Genomic DNA, 11,835 nt, shown 5'->3' with positions numbered 1-11,835 from the left:
CCAGCCATCCCAAACACAATCTCATGAATTATTATAATAGCGTCTGTATTTCTTTGTGGCAATTTATACACAGAGAACCACAGGAGGCAACAGAAACCTATACACCAAGAATTAATTGGCACTGTTTATCCATTCACTTAAAATGTAGTGCACAGCTTTCTGTTGCCTCATGTGGCTCTCTGGATCAGAAATACAGATTTAAATGGAATGATTCATATAATGCCCTCAACCCTGTTAGTCTAGCACTGCTAAGCTGCAACCTGAAGAACAAATGTTTATCTGATCTCAAGTGAGAAACAAGTCAGCTCCCTCTCGCAGCTCCCTGCACCCTTGGTGCAGTATGACTTCCCTATCTGCATGCTGTTCACTCTGATGGCTATGGAGAGTGAAACTGATACAAGTGAAGAAATGGGTAGGCACAGATGCAGCTCTTGCCTGGCAGCTGGCAGTGGATTTAAAACAGTGGTTTTCCATGTTGCAACTCTGCAACTGTACATTTCCCCCCTTTGCAGTGGAACCAATGAACGCACTTTCCTTAATTTTAAAAAGTTTGGCGTAAGAGTGGGTAAGAAATTTAGCAGGACGAGGGGTATTTCTAATTTGTTCTCACTGTGTACATAAATTGATACAGTGCTGAGTTCATCTGGGCATACTCCAAATTAATGTGAATAGGATTACAGCCATGGTCGACAGTCGGCCTCTTAATGTCTCTCCCACCCCGGCGCGGGAGATGCAAAATCTGCAGGAACCTTGCTACAAGAGGCGGGCAGGCACGCGCGTGTGGTCAACTGAAGGCGGCGGCTGGAATTGGCCTCGCGGCCTCGCCGTAGGCGTCACTGTAACCTAGGAAACCGGATTGCTCCTCGCACTCGACCGTTCGCTGGGGAAGGATTAGAGCCACCTCCTCCCTGGCCCCTCACTTCCGAGGGCAGGCGGGTGTCTCCACAGCAGCCGCGGACGGCGAAGACAGGCGCGGACCAAGGCTGTACCCGGCTGGTGGTTGTGAGGCAGAGACGGAGGCGGACTCGAGTGCGAGTTTCCCCTTCTCCGCTAACCGCCTGTGTCCGCAAGGGCTAGGAAGGGGCAAGCCCCGCCCCCTGCTCTCCGAGAAGAAAATCACTGAACGTCCCTCTCGCGGCGCCTTGCCTGACGTAAGTATTCCTGCGGGAGACCACGCCCCCAACGGTTTCGCGGCGGAATCCAGCAACGGCCAAGTGCCGGAGCCTCAGAGCGCAGTTTGCGTTCGGACCCCTCGCAGGGGAGTCGACGCTCCTGTTTCCTCCACAGCAGGAGGGCCATGGGCTGCTCCACTTCAGGGAAGGGGGCAGATGCGACCACTTCCCCGAGAGCTTCCCCCTTACACTTCTCACACCACGAGCCACGGTGAAGGACTCCTCGGCCAGGTTGAAAAGGACGCCAGAATCCCCAAGTATTTCCTCGAGCCTTTTCGGCTCTGTATTATTTGTTGACACTTAGACAGTGCCGGATTTACGTATAAGCTAAATAAGCTATAGCTTAGGGCCCCACTCTCTTGGGGGTCCCCAAAAAATTTGAAGAAAAAAACCCCTGGATGTACATTTCCAAAATATAAGATAAAAAAACAAATAAAATAAGTGGTAACTCTGTACTGTTATGTTATCGATGTTTGTATGTGATGCCAATAAAAGGTTTGATGATGATGAAATAAAATAAAAACTACATACAGCAACAGTGTTTTGTGTTGTGTAGGATGTAAGTCATGGGCCCCGCCTGCTAGCCTGCTCCCTAAAATATCACTGGTTTGCTCATTTCTATATATAGGGTGCCTACATTCTTCATTGACTGGTTGCATGGCAACATGTGCAAATGGCTTTAGACACCTATTAGGTCCATAAATTACTATATAGCATATATTCAACACAAAAAAACAGTGGCAATTTGTTGTTGACAAAGGACAGCTGGACATATAAAGGGCCCCATTGCTGTCAGTAACTTAGGGTCTCATCAAACCTAAATCCGGCCCTGCACTTAGTCTTAGACCTTTCCTTCAAGGAGCTCTGGGTGGGGTGTACAGTTCTCTTCCCACCATCCCATTGTGTCCCCGCAACAACCCCATGAGGTAAGTTAGGCTGAGAAACTGTGACTGGCGCAAGGTCACCCTGGCCTGTGAACTTCTTGGTTGAGTGGAGAATTCGAACTCAAGTCTGCCAGGCCTTTGCCTCTCTCAGCGGAAGTGCTGCCCAATGGAAGCAGCCGGCAATGCTTCTTGCTTCCCGCTCCCATATATAAAGGAGAAAAACAAAAACAAAGCGAAAACTGGTAATAATTTATTTCACCATTATAAAATGCCGAGTTTCTTTCCTATTTAGGACCTTGGGGTATGAGGAGATTGAAGCCCTGAATGAAAAACACTGACTTGGGGTGAGTGCAGCTGTGATGGTGCCCTCTAACTCCCGTCATCCCAGACCATTAGCCATGCTGATTGGAGCTAATGGGAGTTGGAGCCATTGGCACATGCAAACTAGACAGATGCAAAGAGAAGGAAGCCCCTCTCCTGCATTCTGTTTCTGCTGCTGAAATTCCTTACAGCACAGTGATCTGCGACTCCCTTGCCAGCACTTCCAGAGAAAATCCTGGCCCTGCTCATACACTTGTCTGCTTGAGACTCACCAGCCACCCTGGGAAGCAAATACTGTTCTGTCCTCCCATACAAAGCTGATGCCAAAATAATGTAGTACAGCATTGCACTGAACAAGCTTGAATTCTTGTAGGACACTGGCACTGAAGATAAAATTTAAAAAGTCTGAATTGTTTTACGTATAAGAGAATTGTTGCCTGTCTGGCAACACTGATGGAAATCCTTTGTTGTCAGCTTTTGCTATGTTGTTGCCAACAAGGGACTTGAAACTGTCTAATCCTCTTTGCTTTTTAGAAGTTTAATCACCAGCAGTTCTCTTTTCACAGTTACCCATCTTTGGCAACAAAGCTCAGCTTGCCTACGTTTTGTTTCAAAATAAAAAATGGGCAAAAATGGAATGCACAACTGAAGTTCCAGCATTCTGTGTTCATCCAGTTGTGTATGATTGGATGAAGACTATGGTCTTTCAAGAAAGGAAAACAAACCAGAAAACCAAACAGTCATGGTGATGTGGCAGTCCTAAACATTACACTCTTGGAAATGGATAAAGTTTGACTGTCTTGAGACATCGCAGTACTTTAACTGGAACTGGTAAGCAGCAGTGTTTGATGTAAAGATTTGCATTGTAAATTATCAGCTGGTCAGCAGCACCTGCAAACCCTGATCTGAAGACAAACGCTTCATTTGCCTACATGGTTTGAAATCAAATTGGGCAAAATTTCATTTCTTTTGGGGGGTTTTGCAGACCAGGTTGAAATAGGTGGGTGCATTGGAGCACTCCTTTCTGCTCGGTCTCCCTTGCTGATAACTGAGCAACTCTGCTGGCAGAACTGGGCACAGGATACCTAAATCCTCCCAAAGCTAACCCTCCCCCCTCCCGGCTCATGGCAGATGATGGGTCTGAATTCTTCTCTGCAAAGTCATGCCTATGCGTTCTGTGAGGCTTTGCCCTTGTCTTACTCTTGCATATTTATTATCCTTTAATAAAGGGGTCAATAATTTTGTGATGATTTAGCCATGTTGTCCTTCTATTAAATATCATAAATATTTTACTTCAACATCATAAATACTTTAAAATATTATAAATGTAGCTGCTATCCAATGAATGAGACATTTCTAATCAAATGCTAATTTGGTGTCTATTTCAGCTGTCCAATGGAAAGCCCTGTGGACCTCTGTTTTGCTGAAGAAGGATGTAGCAGCAGCATTGTTCTTGAAAAACAAGTTTTTAGATCCAAAGTGCCAGAATCACATGTCCAGCTTGCTTGTAGCATGCATTACTGTGCTTTTCCTTTGAATGGGAATGAGCTTTGTATTTTGAATACTACTGATGATCCTGACTGCCAGGTTGAAAACTTAAGTTCTTTCTGAGGATTTAGTTTATGTTCAAGAATCCATAAGATTGGCATGTAAGATGTATATTCACAAGAACAATAACAATGTTCCAAAGAATGCAACCCACTGTGCAGCACTCCTGTGCAAATTCTTTGAAAATGAATGGAAACAGTGCTTAGGAGACAATATAGTATATGAGCCAGAAGGGGTAGTCACTACGATCTGGGGTGAAAAAGCAAGGGCATCCTTTATTTGATAGCCATATTTGATACTAATAAAATTAGCAGCCACATTGGTCCTCAGTAATGAGTAGCTTTCCCTGAAAAAGCTACGCCTTTAAAAACGGGCAGATATTTGCTAGTTGGTTCTTAGACTGGAGGTATTTTAGCTGTATATTTATATTTTTATATATGTTTGAAATGTTTGTATTTAAATTCTATAAATCACTCTGAGATCAAGAGATAGTTTGTATAACTAAAATGAATATTTTGGAAGAAACTGATTGATTAGCTGCGTATTTTATATCTATTTCAAATTACCAAATACTCTTTTGTCAGCCATTACACTTACTAGGTCATCACCATTCAATTACTGCATTGGCATTTGGGAGCAAAGACAATCCACTCCTCATTTGCTCCGCTTCACGTGACTACGTAATAGTGTGGAATCTGGATGAATGCATGAATAAGTTTTTACAAGGTGAACACTTTGTGATAAAAATTCAGTGGGCGGGATTCTCCTAACCAGCCTCGATTTATGCTTGTGAAAAGGAGCTTATCAAGAGGGAAGATTCCATGGTTGTGGGAGATGCTGAGTGAAGGTTTTGTTGAGTTTTAAATTTCTAATTTCTGTTAGTTTTGTCTTTTGCTGTATTGCAGAAGGGAAAAAAATAACAATGGTACAGAGGGGCTTCTTTGTATGTTTTTGGCCGTAATTCTGTCCATTTACTTGAGAGTAGGTAGGGTTTACTTCTGAGTAGAATTGTATAGATTGCAATCCTAATCCCACTTACCTGGAAGTAAACTCTATTGAATTAGGTGGGACTTATTTCTATGCAGACATAGTTAGGACTGCAGCCTACGTTGCTTCAGAAATCAGTATGTTAATTAGCCAGCTTAAAAATATATATGTTGTTTGCTATTAAAAATAACTAGCTTTCACATAACTATTGAAGTTTTAGTTTTGTCAAATAGTCATAATAATTTAGTGTTATGTTTCAAATATTGCAGGAGTAATGCCAGAAGGCATTGTTATAGGAACACTTTTGGGAATGGTGCTTTATGTGCGATTTAGTCCAGATGATGAGACAGTGGCAGTATGTGCTGGCAATCGGATATACATGCTAAATGCAAAGGTGAGAGCCTATGTTGTCAAACATACCACAGTGTGATATTGAAATATAGCTATCTGTGCCATCAAAGAAGTAGAAATCATTTGAAAGCAAGTTGTACTCTGGTCCATCAGGTAGCTGTATTTTTCACAAGTGATGGACAAGTACATTACTTGAACTTCTCACATTTATTGGGATCAAACACTACCAATTTTATTTTGAAATTTTATCTTTTTTTCTTCTGGGATCAATTGCAGGATGAGGCTATACTTGCTGAATTGGAGGGTCACTTGGCTCCAGTGACTGCTGCTGAGTTTTGCTCTTGGGAAAAAAATAGACTTATATCAGTTTCTGAAGACAGAAGTTTTAAGGCAAGGAAATTCTCTTTTTGGTTTTTTTAAAAAATATTTTTATTTTGGCTCAGGCTATGAGGCTTAGTATGATGTTAAGACAAAAGGAGAAGCACTTAAATATTTAAACATATAGTGCTAATGTGCTTTGTTTTACTATAAAGAATATTCTAATTAGAAGAAGGAAAATAAAGACTGGGTATACTATATAATCTTCAAATCTGCTTTCCATGATCAGATATTAAAAGTAAACGTATTTCAGTCATAATTAAATTTTCTGCATTGCTTGGTCTGTGAGGTTCTGTTCCCATCCCATGGAATCAACAGAAAAATCAAATGGCTTTTATAAAGTATTACATTGGTTACATTCATTATTATATAAACTGACATTTATACGTTACCATGTTTTTCCCTCCAAAAGGTATGGGACTATTGTACTGGACTGTTAATATATCAGTCAGCAGTAATAACAGGTATGCTTTTAAAAATAATGAATCAGTATCAACCAACCTCTTTTTCATATAGAATAATACTTGACATAAGAGATGAGCATTTTAATCCATTCCAATATTGTTTTTGGATGAAAACAACAAAATAAATTGTTAGAACAACACAATGCAATATACATTCAGTTCCATATCATTACTCCCATTCTCCATGCTACTCCCAGTGACAGCAGTAATTGTACTTACCGTAGTTGCCATGACCCAGAGTCTTCACGTATATTTTCGTGCATATGTAGAATTTCTCCATTCCAAAGTGCCATCTTGTTAATTTCAGTGGAGGCAGCAGATCTCAATTGCATCTGTTACCTACATAGAAATGAATGGGACAGATGTTGCAGCTATGTGTGCTATGGAGTTCCTGTATCCATAAAATAGCATTATATTGGGATGCAAAATTATATTGAGTATTAATTTTTTTTTATTTCTGTGTTTTACTGTTGTATTGATTTGATAGTGAGGATTTTCTGTTTAGGCCCAGTGGTTCCTTATTTCTTTTTCTTTCCCATATTGTGCTTCTTATCTGCCTCTTTTCTCCAGCATTTCCTCTTCTGAGTCTCTTCATTGATGAAGAAAATAAACAGATTATCACTGGATGTGCAGATGGACAGGTAAGAAGCATTCTGGGAATTTGACATGTTGTAATTTGAGTTTTATACTCCTGTTTTCACCTACATCCTTATGTTCATGCCTCCTCTCACCTCCTTTTGTGCAACCTGCTTTGCACACACATTATCCACGTGTTAAGTTTCTGCCTCTTCCTCCCCACACACATTTTGAGTACTAAGCACCATTTCCAACTTCTGCATCCCTGCTTTACTCAAACATTTGCTGTTATTTACAGCTGCCATTTTACTGTGTGCCCCTCTATCCCTGCTTTACTCAAGCCTCTGGTGTTTAAGACTGCCATTTTACTCTGTGTCCCTCCATCCCTGCTTTGCTCAAATCTCTGCTGTTTAAAACTGCCGTTTTTCTCTCACCCCACCTTTACTTAAACTTCTGCTGTTTGTCCCTCCCTTTTTGCTCCTATGTCATGGCCATTGCTGTTGTGCAACCTAACTTCTCTTTTGCTCTGTTCTCCTCCCCAGACATTATGCAAATCCTAAATTGTGATGAGGCACTACAAATCCTCCAATGGGATCTACACAGTGTATATAGCAGTCTTCCTCAACCTCAGCCCTCCAGATATTTTTGAGACTACAGTTCCCATCATCCCTGACCACTGGTCCTGCTAGCTAGGGATAATGGGAGTTGTAGGCCAAAAACATCTGGAGGGCTGAGGCTGAGGAAGCCTGGTATATAAGAAGAAATCTAGCCCAAATCAAAGACAGTAACTTGAGCTGATTGCCTGAGAAAAAGTTGGTTGCCAAAATACAATTTCCTGAACAAGTTGGAGAATATGGAAATTTATGTTTGAGGTGAACTTTATTATATTTATAGGTTTTGGTATTTGGCCACACCACTGAATTAAGATGATAATACCAGAAACATTTACTTATTAAAAGAGAAGTTCAGAAAGCTAGTTTATAGTTTTATTCTCTCTTTCAGCTTTGGATCTTCAGCTTGAGTAGCGGGCATCAGTATCGCTGTGTGGTACATATAAATATAAAGAAAGAGAGAGAGAAGTTTTACAACAAAATAAGGAAATCTGAACAATTGGGTAACATGATGCTTCTGGAATACATTTTAAAATATTACTAGTTAGCCAATGACATGGTTAAAATGTATTTTTCATATAGATACTGTCAGGGAATCAGGAGCAGGAGCACTGGGGAGAGAGGAATTGGAGAGCGAAGGGGAAGAATCCGAGGGAAGCGTAGGGGACTATGACAGTGGCCCAAGAGATTCCATGAACTTCTCCAGCGAATCAGAAGATTCCCAGAAGGGGGCGCCGATGGTCAGGGCAAGGGGGGTCCCAGGGGGGACGCACCAGAAACAAGGAGCCAGAGGGGAACCCCAAAGCAGCAGTGGAGGATCGGGACCAGTTTCCCCACCAGAGCGTAGTGGGGGGGAAGAGTCACATCTGTCAGGGCCAGCGTCTCCTCCGGAGGGGAGGGAGAGTAAGTCAGGGCTGACCACGCCTCCATCGGAGAGTGGGGGAATGGAGGGGAGGTCAGTTGCAGCTAGCCCACCCGAAGGGGGAAGCAGTGACAGCAGCAGTGAAACGGTTAGGAGGAAAACGGCTGGCTGGGCGCGCGCGCCAAGTTCAAATGTACAGGCGCGCGGAACAGCAGGAGACCCGGATGGGGAACCAGCTCCTAAAGCCTGCCGGAGGGAGGGAGAAGGCTCAGGGGAATCAGCGTCAGAGGAGGCTAGGAAGGGCGAGACCCCGGCGGGCAGGCGGACCCAGAGGAGGAAGGAGCAGCGGAAAAGGTGGAGCAAGGCTAGGGTCTTAAATTGGTGTACAGGGGGAGGAGATTCAGAAGGGTCATCAGCGGTCTGACAGTTGAGACGTGGGGCTGCGCGCTGCGGCTCTGGAAGTAAAACTGAACTTCAATAAAGACTTTTGTATTTAATTAGAAAGCAGCGTTGGTCCTTTGTGAGCTGGGACCTTGGGCAGCCTTGACAGATACTTTTTACGAATCTGGATTAACTTTATATCCAGATGTCATAGGAATTGATAATACAGGCACACAAATCAAGAAGGCCTCCAAAATAGACAGCTCAGAAAGACTGATCTTGAAGGAGGCCTTTACTTATAATGTGAATATGTGTGAACTTTGTCAGCTCCAAAGAAGTCACATTCAATTGACAGTATGATACCGTCTCCTGCTGTGTGCTGTGATAGATAGTACTACACAGAAATTGTCTTATACTAGTTGAGAATTATCAAAGCTAATTTGGAGCTGTGTTTTGCTAGCACAAGTTTCCCAGGCTAGACAGCTCTGCCAGATGAGTTATATAGCAGCAGTGCATAGCTATGAACTTAGCTTATTGCTTCTAGCTTTCATTAAATGTCTTAAGCAACTTGTTTCTAGTTTAATAGGCATTGTCTGTTTTCCCTAGATGAGATTCAGAATCCTTCTAAGGCATATACTTCAAATAATTTAAGGGAAGAAGAAACAGTTGAAACTACCTTTCCAGTTCTCAGAATTGAACTCTGTGACAAGTCGATAAATGTAGGTGATGAAGAACACAGGTAAGTGCACTAAGTTTTCATTCACTGCTTGATAATTGTATGGCATGTAAAAGAGAATAAGAAGAAGAATTAGAAAATCATATAAAAGTATTTTGTGTAGGTAATATTTTATAGTAGGTGATGACTTTTTAATGCTGTATTACAGCCTTGCTGTAATAACCTGAAGACATTGTATGGAGGACATGCATGCCAATTTAATAATGTGTAGTGTCAAACCCTTGAATAAGCAAATTACAAATAAAATTTCACACTTAAAGCATCATAACTCCTAACCTTAAATTTCTATCTTCATGTCAGTGTTCATTTATATCTATGCAGCTGATGAGCCACGTAAAACCACTGTTTCCCCCTAACCTCCCTCCTTCATCATCTTGACACTGCACCTTTCTTTTTAAACATAAATATAAACATACTTTAAAGTGCAGGCTATAGCTTAGTAGTAGTAGAACATCTGCATTGCATGCAGAAGGTCCTAGGTTCAATCATCAGTATCTTGAGATAGGATTGAGAGATACCCTTTCTGAAATCCTAAATGTTCCTAAATGAAAGGAAGAACACATGTTCATGTGTGCTTATTATCCAGCTCACATCATGAGTTATCAGTATAAAAGCTATGAAACTTAAAAATACCTCATTGTATCTGTAACGAAGAGAATGCCAGATTTTTTTTTTAAAAAAATAGATACTCTATTTCTCTTTTTATTTTCAATTAGTTTGCCTACTGTGAATGCCCGATGTTTGTGGATAGGAAGCTCTACTGGTTTATTCATAATTAACATGGCAAATTTTGAGTTGGAAGCTGTTTTACATTACAGAGGTATGATAATTTATTATTACAGCTTGGTGTGATTTACATATGGAAAGTCCATCACTGCATAAGCGGAGTTCCATTTGCACAACAGATATTCTCCTTTCTCCGCTCCCTCTGTGTGCTCCTCAAAGTCTGCCCCTTTGGAGCAGATTTTGCTGATGGGCAGAGAGCTGCAGGCGACAGGAAAGGAGGGAGAAGTTCTGTTGCACAAACATCAACCCAAGGCTCATTGTTCATGTGTGACTGTCTTGTTTCTGTTTCTACTAGCTAGTTAGAATTACAGAGGTGTGCTTGTCTGCTAGCAGGTTTGACTTGTTATTGCACTGGAAGTTTATGCATTGGCATTAGGTTGATGAAATCAGTGGAATTATATTGACTTACCATACATATGATGAAATATTTGTAGCCAGTATTTAATTTAATGTGGAGCTTTTCTATATTAGCAAAGGAAAAGAATGTTTTATAACATTGGGTTTTGTGTGTGTAAAGATTTCAGTGCCCTCAGCATTCAGTTTGCTGGATCATGTGCTTTAATGAGGAAGGCAATCAATGGCAAGGTGAGTACAGTATTGAAATTATTTTTAAATATTAATTTTTTATTGTTTATAGCACAGTTTATTCTTCCTTGAAACTGAAAATTTAGAGGAACCTTAAATTTGGGGGGAAAGCAAACCTCACAGGGCATGCATGTATACAGTTGCGCATGGATCTTTATTTTTTATCTTTTAGAAAACACTTCCCCAACCAAGAAATGTGCAAAAGCACAGAGTCAGACAGTTGTGAATTTGCTTGTGTAGTTTTCTAGTTTTGTGCAAATACGAGAGATAAAAAATAATATACCGTATTTTTCGCCCTATAGGACACACTTTTCCCCCTCCAAAAATGAAGGGGAAATGTGTGTGCGTCCCATGGGGCGAATGCAGGCTTTCGCTGAAGCCTGGAGAGCGAGAGGGGTCGGTGCGCACTGACCCCTCTCGCTCTCCAGGCTTCAGGAAGCTATCCGCAAGCCTTGGGAGCTCCGCGGGAGTTCCCGTCGGGCTCCCAAGGCTTGCGGATAGCTGCCTGCATCCCAAAGCCTGGGGGGCTGGGGTCAGGGGAAGCTCCCCCGCGCCTGGGGGAGAAATAATTCCCCCATTTATTTCCCCCCCCAAAAAACTAGGTGCGTCCTATGGGCCGGTGCGTCCTATGGTGCGAAAAATACGGTATGTATAAGGCTACATACATGGAAAAGAAATGAAAGAATTGAGGAAGTAGTAGGCTTGGATAGGCTTGAAAAAGGGAGTAGTAGACAGCAGGGATTGAGCCATCCACCCAGAAACATCGAAAAAAATAGTATGTGACCTCAAATTTGTTGTTCAGTTCCCCCAATTCATCGGATTATCCCCATATCAGGTAAACCTCAGTTTACAGGGGGTAAGCATCAAGACTGGTGCTGTTGGAGAGTAATGTCATGTGGACTATGCAGATTAAATGGGAAGGCAAACAGCTGCAAACACACAGTGAACTCTGGTGTAGACAAGTCTCAATTAAAATGAATGCAGAGCTTCAAACACACATGCATAACACTGAAATAGCCCGTGTCTTACTAATTCTAATGCCTTGGATCCAAAGGTCTCCTGTGTGAGGATTCATGATTTTCACCAATTTCCCCACCCTTCTGCATCCCTGCACACTGCATCCCACATTGTCCCAAAGGGATTCCTACTCCAAAGGAGTGGATTTTAGAGGTGTTGAGGGGGATGCACAGAAA

At 42.0% G+C, this 11,835-nt stretch overlaps 1 protein-coding gene across 5 annotated transcripts in view; it reads left to right on the top strand.

The window, feature by feature from the left end:
- Positions 1–803: 803 nt before the first annotated feature.
- The window catches only part of WDR27 (WD repeat domain 27), a 62,580-nt gene continuing 51,548 nt past the window's right edge, over positions 804–11,835 (top strand). Inside the window, exons 1-12 of one of the 5 annotated variants that reach the window (XM_083606022.1) lie at positions 804–1,151; positions 2,944–3,208; positions 3,766–3,964; positions 4,510–4,651; positions 5,182–5,306; positions 5,540–5,653; positions 6,054–6,105; positions 6,676–6,746; positions 7,684–7,795; positions 9,142–9,274; positions 9,988–10,091; positions 10,575–10,642. In XM_083606022.1, coding sequence (XP_083462148.1) covers positions 3,773–3,964; positions 4,510–4,651; positions 5,182–5,306; positions 5,540–5,653; positions 6,054–6,105; positions 6,676–6,746; positions 7,684–7,795; positions 9,142–9,274; positions 9,988–10,091; positions 10,575–10,642 — 1,113 coding nt within the window. In that variant the 5' untranslated portion in view covers positions 804–1,151; positions 2,944–3,208; positions 3,766–3,772. Of the gene's footprint in view, positions 1,152–1,207; positions 1,430–2,943; positions 3,209–3,765; positions 3,965–4,509; positions 4,652–5,181; positions 5,307–5,539; positions 5,654–6,053; positions 6,106–6,675; positions 6,747–7,683; positions 7,796–9,141; positions 9,275–9,987; positions 10,092–10,574; positions 10,643–11,835 lie in introns of those variants that run through there. The other 4 variants (XR_014546230.1, XM_083606021.1, XM_083606019.1 and 1 more) reach the window with 4 other exon arrangements.

Source organism: Podarcis filfolensis, assembly GCF_964270895.1.
Source record: "Podarcis filfolensis genome assembly, chromosome: 3".
NCBI classification, from domain to species: Eukaryota; Metazoa; Chordata; class Lepidosauria; order Squamata; family Lacertidae; genus Podarcis; species Podarcis filfolensis.
Note: the sequence above shows the minus strand (reverse complement) of the source record. Positions and strands in the feature narration are given on the sequence as shown.